At 39.4% G+C, this 9,908-nt stretch overlaps 1 protein-coding gene across 1 annotated transcript; it reads left to right on the top strand.

Moving 5' to 3' along the window:
• Positions 1-3,184: 3,184 nt before the first annotated feature.
• LOC135933256 (RNA-directed DNA polymerase from mobile element jockey) lies at positions 3,185-6,081 on the top strand (the record flags this gene model as incomplete). Its single annotated transcript, XM_065471312.1, is given in 2 exon segments — positions 3,185-4,244; positions 4,247-6,081. Coding segments are annotated over 2 exon segments (2,895 nt in total), but the record flags the coding sequence as incomplete, so codon positions are not given.
• Positions 6,082-9,908: the final 3,827 nt, after the last annotated feature.

Here is a 9,908-nt window from a genome sequence, read left to right as displayed (position 1 = left end):
AAACTTCTCTGGGCTGTTATTATTTTCAGTGTTATTATTGTGTGACAGATAATTCAATTAAAACAAACAAAATAGTAACACAAACACGATCAAGACGCCCACTTCAGTGACTTCAATCAGCAAGGTGAGGCCTAACAGGCAATTTTCAGCCCCAGCTGCTCAGATATTAAACATAGGCTATTAGAAAGCTAAATTGGTCAGTTTATAGCAGATGGTTCTGAGATTGCATTCCTGCAAAAGCTTTTTCCTCTTTTGTTCTCCACATTGACTGTTTTACTGCATGCAACCAAAAACCTGTTCAAACGTGGCTGATCAGTAAAATACAAACTAAAAGTGAACTACAAACTGAAGCCAAACCCAGAAAGCTTCCAGTACCAGAGATCGTATTCCTTGCCTACATATTTTGCAGCGTCATATCCAGACATCTGTTTTTTGCACAGACACAAAGGAGGCTTCTTTAGAAACGCCTAAAAATGTACTCGACTGGAACTCCTCACGCAAGCATATGCAGAAACTGATGAATCCTTGCTTGCCTATAAACAGCCATTAATGTGTGAAACTAATTACAGTGTTTGAAATGTTGACTCTATTAACTTGCTGACAGATGTCATCCTCTATGATGGGTCGATCAAAAATAAGAAGGCCTTTGTTATTACCATAATTTGCCCTGTCTTTTAGTCTTCTCTCGATGCCAACAGTTATGTTGTCATGGGGATTGTGATGAAAATGTAATGTTGTGCCTCTAGAAGGTTATCATTTTTATGCATCTGGTAGTGCAAAGAAAGACACTTGGCAGTAAGTGCTAAAAGCATTCATAACAGAACAGTAAGAGAGTGATACAGCATCTCTGTGCACAGACTGCAGTCTGTAGTCATGGAACATTTTCTACTCTGTTAAGGGCAAAACAAGGTGGCTTCTTTTGTAACAGAGGGCATTTAAGCAGAGGGGTATGGATTTGGGAAAATAAAAATCTAATTTCTTGCTGTGAGTAAAGGAATCCACAAGTGGGTAAGATGAGAGAGGCGTGTGCACTGGTTTCCGTCCTGCTGGATGAGATCTGACATAAGTTCCCTCTGAAGTTTGACTCACTGCAGCTCAGTAGAAAGTGATAAAAGTGCTGAGTGTATATAAGAGAGAGAGAGAGAGAGAGCATTTCATTCTTGATGCAGATTACTGCCCCGATTAACCTAATGTCTAATAATGTACCTTCTTAATATCTATTGTCTGTTGAAGCGTGCCTTTTTTTGTTTCTGTTTTTTGTTATAAGCCATCAACACTCCATTTACACATATTAACAAGCTAACACATGGTTAGTAGCCAGATGCACTGGAGCCTTGTAATTCAAAGGACTGCAGAGTCAATAAGATTCAGTCCTTTGAACTTAACTGGATCAATCTCAGGCGGCTGCAGGTTTTCTTCAAGGACCTCTCTGCCCATATGGGGAAAAAATGGACAAGCAGTACATGTACATGTTCAGTATCCTGTTTTTTCTCTCATACTATAATTTTCTCATGGAAGTGGCCCCTTTTGGATTTTTGTACTCTTACAAAGAAGGACTTGCAAACATGCGTTGCTGAAGTAATGGGATTTTTTTTCTCTCTTTCTTTCCAAATATAGATTTAGTTTAGATTAGCCTACCAATGACATGTTGCTACTATCACAAGCTTTACTGTAGGAATGGGATTAGCTAGGTCAGACCTTCCCAAAGTGTGGGGCCCGCCCCCTGGGGGGGGGGGGGGGGGCGCAGAGCCATTGCAGGGGGGGGCGCGGTATGAAAAGGGAAAAAACAAACCAAAAAAACAACAACTTTGGTTTCACCCGCACAAGTGCCAAGGTAGGTCTCCCCTGCAGAATTGGTTTTCCCTGCGTCGGGAGCAGGCGCTGGGCTGTTCAAATCACGGACAAACAGTATCCCACATTCTTGATTTTTAGTTCACAAACACTTCTTGTAATGACTAACTACTCCTGACATTTTGGAGAGGTTAGCTCTTTATACAGTAAAGTTACAGTAGGATACAAATAATATCAGGCTCATCCTGCCACAATTTGTTCCCCCTGTCTAAATCACGGACAAACAGGATCCCACAGCTGTTTATGTTTTTAAACCCATTTTGCACAGAGAGGCATTTTTTGAAAAATGTATTGATAGCAATGTTGAATATTATTACACAGGAAAAAAACAACTACACGTAAAATAATCACACCGTGACGCCTCTGCCTTTCTAAATGGAGGGACAGTAACTGCGTGTGTATATGTAAGCGTGGAAAACCTGAAGATAGTCAGATTAACAGTATTTCGTCTCTATCTGCCATTCTGCAATTCATCTCATGTAAACAATAACGTGGCGCACAGCGTGACGTGAATAAAGGCACATACCTCTGACATTGCGTGAGGAACTCTGTATTCCTCGTCCACATGTAAACGCAAAAAAGGAGTTTTAAAAAATCTCCGTTTTTGGTGATTCGAAACGCCGTTTACGTGTGGACGGAACAGCTGCGCTTTCAAAAATACCCGTGTAGGTGTGGACGTAGCGTAAAAGAGTTAGTAGTTTATTTTATTACTACCTGTAATTAATTGCAGATTACTTGTATTTGCTTAATTGTTTACTAAATGTTTGAGGTGTGAAATAAACCGCAATGGAGCAAAATATGGGTGTGTGTGGCTGGAGGATGTGTTTGTGCGCGCGCGCGGAGGGGGGGCGCGAACATTTTTCTTGTAAAACAAAGGGGGGCCTAGCACAAAAAGTTTGGGAACCACTGAGCTAGGTAATGGTGAGTATTTTGTGTTTGTCAGACATATAGCTGACAAACACAAAACTGCCCAAACAGTTTCGTTTTTGACCTGTCCTGCGTCCTGGAAGTCCTGTGGCTTCCAATTCCAATTACTGTCCACCGATGCTTTTAGAAACACTCAGAGCTTTAAAGAAATCTAAGAACGGGTTGGATTTCTGAATTATTTTTACCTTGTGTGTAACTAATTTACAGTGTTCACCAGACAAATGACGCAGATTAGCATACAACAGGGTGTAAAACTGTTCAAAAGAACTTCAGAAAACTACCCCCCCAAAAAACCATCTCCATTGAGACTGTGTCAGCTCCCAAACAGACAAAAAACAAACCAAAAACCAGCAATAAAAAACTTAAACATAAAAAATCAAAAAGAAAGAACAATACAGAATCCACATCTGAACCAAAGAGTAAAACAGTGAAATGTGGATTATTAAATATTAGGTCTCTCTCCTCCAAGTCTCTGTTAGTACATGACTTAATAATTGACCAACAAATCGATTTACTCTGCCTTACAGAAACCTGGTTGCAGCAGGATGATTATGTTAGTTTAAATGAATCAACACCCCCGAGTCATTCTAACTACCAGAAACCTCGAAGCACAGGCCGAGGGGGCGGTGTGGCAGCAATTTTTCACACCAGTCTATTAATTAACGAAAGACCAAGACAGACTTTTAATTCATTTGAAAGCCTGATGCTTAGCCTTGTCCACCCCAGCTGTAAAACTCAGAAACCAGTCTTACTTGTTATCATCTATCGTCCACCTGGGCCTTACACAGAGTTTCTCTCTGATTTCTCAGACTTTTTATCTGATTTAGTGCTCAACTCAGATAAAATAATTATTGTGGGTGATTTTAACATCCATGTAGATGCTAAAAATGACAGCCTCAAAATTGCATTTAATCTGTTATTAGACTCAATTGGCTTCTCTCAAAATGTAAAAGAACCCACCCACCACTTTAATCACACTCTAGATCTTGTTTTAACATATGGCATAGAAACTGAACATTTAACAGTGTTTCCTGAAAACCCTCTGCTGTCTGATCATTTCCTGATAACATTTACATTTACAATAATTGATTACACAGCAGTGGAGAGTAGACTTTATCAAACTAGATGTCTTTCTGATAGTGCTGTAACTAAGTTTAAGAATATAATCCACCCACTGTTATCATCTTCAATGCCCTGTACCAACATAGAGCAGAGCAGCTATCTGAACGCTACTCCAACAGAGGTCGATTATCTTGTTAATAATTTTACCTCCTCACTACGTACGACTCTGGATACTGTAGCTCCAGTGAAAACTAAGGTCTCAAATCAGAAGTACCTGACTCCGTGGTATAATTCTCAAACACGTAGCCTAAAGCAGATGACTCATAAGCTGGAGAGGAAATGGCGTGTCACAAATTTAGAAGATCATCATTTAGCCTGGAGAAATAGTTTGCTGCTTCATAAGAAGCCCTCCGCAAAGCCAGAACATCTTACTATTCGTCACTGATTGAAGAAAATAAGAACAACCCCAGGTTTCTCTTCAGCACTGTAGCCAGGCTGACAAAAAGTCAGAGCTCTACTGAGCCAACAATCCCTTTAACGTTAACTAGTAATGACTTCATGAACTTCTTCAGAAATAAAATTTTTATCATTAGAGAAAAAATTACCAATAATCATCCCACAGATGTAATATCGTCTACAGCTACTTTTAGTACCATTAATGTTAAGTTAGACTCTTTTTCTCCAATCGATCTTTCTGAGTTAACTTCAATAATTACTTCCTCCAAACCATCAACGTGTCTTTTAGACCCCATTCCTACAAAACTGCTCAAAGAAGTCCTGCCATTAATTAATTCTTCAATCTTAAATATGATCAATCTATCTCTAATAATTGGCTATGTACCACAGGCCTTCAAGGTGGCTGTAGTTAAACCCTTACTTAAAAAGCAATCTCTAGACCCAGCTGTCTTAGCTAATTATAGGCCAATCTCCAACCTTCCTTTCATATCAAAAATCCTTGAAAGAGTAGTTGTCAAACAGCTAACAGATCATCTGCAGAGGAATGGCTTATTTGAAGAGTTTCAGTCAGGTTTCAGAGCTCATCACAGCACAGAAACAGCTTTAGTGAAGGTTACAAATGATCTTCTTATGGCCTCTGACAGTGGACTCATCTCTGTGCTTGTCCTGCTAGACCTCAGTGCAGCGTTTGATACTGTCGACCATAATATCCTTTTAGAGCGATTAGAACATGCTGTAGGTATTACAGGTACTGCACTGCAGTGGTTTGTATCATATCTATCTAATAGACTCCAATTTGTTCAAGTAAATGGAGAGTCTTCTTCACATGCTGAGGTTAATTATGGAGTTCCACAGGGTTCAGTGCTAGGACCAATTCTATTTACATTATACATGCTTCCCCTAGGTAGCATCATTAGAAGACATAGCATAAATTTTCACTGCTATGCAGATGATACGCAGCTCTATCTATCCATGAAGCCAGGTAACACACACCAATTAGTTAAACTGCAGGAATGTCTTAAAGACATAAAGACCTGGATGGCCGCTAACTTCCTGCTTCTTAATTCAGATAAAACTGAGGTTATTGTACTCGGCCCTGAAAATCTTAGAAATATGGTATCTAAGCAGATCCTTACTCTGGATGGCATTACCTTGGCCTCCAGTAATGCTGTGAGGAACCTTGGAGTCATTTTTGACCAGGACATGTCCTTCAAGGCACATATTAAACAAATATGTAAGACTGCTTTCTTCCATTTGCGCAACATCTCTAAAATTAGAAATATCCTGTCTCAGAGTGATGCTGAAAAACTAGTTCATGCCTTCATTACTTCCAGGCTGGACTACTGTAACTCATTATTATCAGGATGTCCTAAAAACTCCCTGAAAAGTCTTCAGTTAATCCAAAATGCTGCAGCAAGAGTACTGACAGGGACTAGAAAGAGAGAGCATATTTCTCCTGTTTTGGCTTCCCTTCATTGGCTTCCTGTTAAATCCAGAATTGAATTCAAAATCCTGCTCCTCACATACAAGGTCTTAAATAATCAGGCCCCATCTTATCTTAATGACCTTGTAGTACCATATCACCCTATTAGAGCACTTCGCTCTCGCTCTGCAGGCTTACTTGTTGTTCCTAGAGTATTTAAAAGTAGAATGGGAGGGAGAGCCTTCAGTTTTCAGGCCCCTCTTCTGTGGAACCAGCTTCCAGTTTGGATTCAGGAGACAGACACTATCTCTACTTTCAAGGTTAGGCTTAAAACTTTCCTTTTTGCTAAAGCATATAGTTAGGGCTGGACCAGGTGACCCTGAATCCTCCCTTAGTTATGCTGCAATAGACGTAGGCTGCCGGGGATTCCCATGATGCATTGAGTTTTTCCTTTCCAGTCACCTTCTCACTCACTATGTGTTAATAGACCTCTCTGCATCGAATCATATCTGTTATTAATCTCTGTCTCTCTTCCACAGCATGTCTTTCATCCTGTTTTCCTTCTTTCACCCCAACCGGTCGCAGCAGATGGCCGCCCCTCCCTGAGCCTGGTTCTGCCGGAGGTTTCTTCCTGTTAAAAGGGAGTTTTTCCTTCCCACTGTCGCCAAAGTGCTTGCTCATAGGGGGTCATATGATATGATTGTTGGGTTTTTCTCTGTATTTATTATTGTGCTATCTACTGTACAATATAAAGCGCCTTGAGGCGACTTTTGTTGTGATTTGGCGCTATATAAATAAAATTGAATTGAATTGAATTGAATTATCAGCAAAACCAAAATCAAGGCTAAACCCATCAATATTGAGCAACAAGCTTCCACACCTACCTTTACCACACAGAACTGACCACTAGCCATATGACATTAACTCGTCTGCCATTTTGGACATGTGGCACAATGGCATTTTATTCACTTTTAGGGTAAAGTGAGTAAGACCCTGTTCACACTCTCATAAAAAATGTATTACATCCAATATAGTGGACAAGTTTCAAGCAATGTGTGCATGATGTCATGTCAGAAACCTTTAGCTGACTAAAAGTCATCAGAGGCTGTAATACTGCTGTGAATATAATGTGCTTTCAGTGGTTTTTAAGGTTAGTATTTCTGAAATGAGAAAAGCATGTGATGCTTTGAGTTTCTGGACATTTTGAACATATGAAATGGTTTCAGGTCATTGACCTTCCCCAAAACCCAAACAGAATTTAGAAAGCAAGTTGAGGAAAGACAAGACATCAGCATCTGATAAAAGGTTACCTCAAGTACACAGATAAAAGAAAGGCTCAGAAAAGTTTGCTTAGTTTCACCAATGCCTGTGCTTCACTGCATCACGTTGTCCTTGAACAATCTTTGTCTTTCTTCCTGGCAGGAATTCGATCCTGGGACGTCGACCTCAAGTGCTGCGACCTTGATCAGCAGCTGCAGCTGTTTATAACTCGCCACTCTGCCCACTTCTCCTCCGAGGTCAGAGGTCAGTGTGATGTGGCTCTTTATGAGCCTGGAGATGACTTGACAGAAACCAGCAACGTATTCTGAATAACATTCTAAACAATGAAGCTTTTTTTTTTATTATCTCGTATATTTTTGTATTATCATGACAATGTAGCTCCAGTCTTTAAATTCAACATTTAGCAAGAATTGAACTGAATGCAAGTAGATATAAAATACAGAATAAATCATTAGTGTTTGATCGACCTGTGTGATATTTTGTAGGTGTGCTCAGTTTAATCAAGTGAAGATCTTTTTTTGGTTTCTGTGTGTTTCTGGATGGATTTTAGGCTAGCAGTGACTGACAAAGTGGGACCTTTTTTGTTTATTTGTTCACCACTGAGTATTCTGTGTGCAGTTTTCAGTTTATGGATTTTTTTTCTTTATCCGGTCAATAGATGCTATCATTCAAAGCTGCCAAACACACCTAGATCATTAAAGGGGGTCTATACTAATAACAACTCCATATTTTTATTCTTGGACTTTGCTAGAGTAACCTTGCACGATTCACATTTCAAAATAATGTTATTTATCTCACACTGGGCCTGTCCATCATTTTTGAAATTAGCTCTTTTAGCTCCATGCCCCCAGCAGACATGCAGACATGGAAAGCCTCATCCTAATCATCATAATCACAATGGGAAGACCTCATTATTTGTCAGTAAGTGGACAATCATTAAGTGTCCACTTACTGACAGTATACCCTGAGAGTATACAGTGAGTTCAGTAAAAAAGTAATTGCTACCCCTTATTAAATCTTTTTTTAAAAGTGCACTGAATTTCACACCCAGCCCTTGTTATTGCCAGACCTGTTAAATCAAGAAATCACTTAAACAGAACCTGTGTGACAAAGTGAAGTAGGCTAAAAGATCTCAGAAAGCAACACATCGTGTCACGAACAGATGAGAAACAAGTCATTAGCATCTATCAGTCCTGAAGCCATTATCCAAAGGCAACTTGGAACAGTGGTGAAACTTCCCAGGACTGGGCTACGAAAACTATTTCAAGAGCGCACAGTCGGCTCATTAAGGAGCTCACTGGAATTGCTCAGGTGGTAGAGCAAGTCATCCCGTAATCGGAAGGTTGGTGATTTGATCTGACGAGACAAAAGTTGAACAGTTTGGATGGTTTGAGTCGCGTTACATCTGGTGTAAAACTAACACAGCATTTCATGAAAAGACCAACAGGTAGTGTGATGATCTGGGGCCCGCTTTGCTGCTTCAGGATCTGGACCACTTGCCATAATTGATGGAAACATAAATTCTGCTCTTTACCAGAAAATCATGAAGTACAATCTCCAACTCTCAGTTAATGCCCTGAAACTGAAGCACACTTGGGTTCTGCAGCAGGACGATGATCTTAAACACACCAGCAAGTCTGCCTCCGAATCGCTAAACCCCCCCAAAAGGTTTTGGAGTTGCCTAGTTAAAGTCTGGACTTAAATCAGATTGAGATGGCCTAGCTTTTTCCCTTAATGAATAAAGTCATCATTTAAAAACTGCATTTTATATTTTCTCAGGTTATCCTTGTCTAAAATTAAAATTAATGTGAAGCAATATAAGAATATGGTTCACAGCCCTTGTGTGTAGCAAAAAAGGAAAAGAATAAGAGGACCACTTTAATATTGCTTCAGATTTGTTGCTAAAAATAAATTTAGGTTAAGGCTTATTTGAGGTTTAGTGATACTTACTTGAATTGGATGACTTTATTTGCCTTTAGTATTTTTAATTACATTGATTAAAAAAATGATATATATTGAGATCTTTTGGCAAAAATTTACATCATTTCAGAGTTTTTACCTTACTGCTAACCATGATTAGTTTATTATTAGGATTTTAAATGATAACAAAGCACATCAAACTACTACTACTATCACAGAAATCAATTTTTATTGTAATTATTTGAGCTATTGATCGTGTAGGCATTTAATTCATCTGCATTGCATCAAAGCTGTGCGGTGACTATAATCACCACATCGACTCTGCAGAGAGCTGTGGACCTGTGGTGTTAGATGTATGTGTGCATGTGTTAGAATGAGAGAGAGTGCTTGCTCACCCATCTATATAATGCAGCACTTTAGGCTCAGAGCCCAGGCTGAGCATGCAGTGGATGCTGAACTGGGAATTATTTCAATCATCTTCCAGGTAAGAGCCTGAAGGGATCAAACATATACAAATATGCAGAAGAAAGACCAGCAAAACTGCACAGATGGCAAATGCTAAGCAGGAGCTGCAGTCAGCAGAAAGTGACACAGCGTTTTTCAAGACAACTGCTAAACAAAGAGAACACATTCAAAGGAAACACTGGAATCCCTGTGAAACAATAAACATTATTACTGTCTTTCATACCATCTGTTATCCAGTCTGTCTTAAAGGGTTATTCTTCTAAGGAACGACTCCTCCACTCATTTGAATCGGTGTGATTCACTTTATTTTTGTGCTTAAAGCTGCTCTTTGTTAATACCGCTGCTGCACGTGTAACAGTGTTTCAGCTTTGAACGCTGGATGAAAAGTACATATGAAGCTTAAGTTCCTGTTTTTTTTGGATATATTTTTTAAATATTTATGTCAGTGTTACTTTGACACTGAATGCATCTTGAATGCAGTCATATTGTATTGAAAGAAGCAGTATTGATTTATGACTCTAAC

This window comes from Pelmatolapia mariae, linkage group LG7 (assembly GCF_036321145.2).
Source record: "Pelmatolapia mariae isolate MD_Pm_ZW linkage group LG7, Pm_UMD_F_2, whole genome shotgun sequence".
NCBI lineage: Eukaryota > Metazoa > Chordata > Actinopteri > Cichliformes > Cichlidae > Pelmatolapia > Pelmatolapia mariae.
This window is presented reverse-complemented; position numbering and strand designations above follow the sequence as displayed.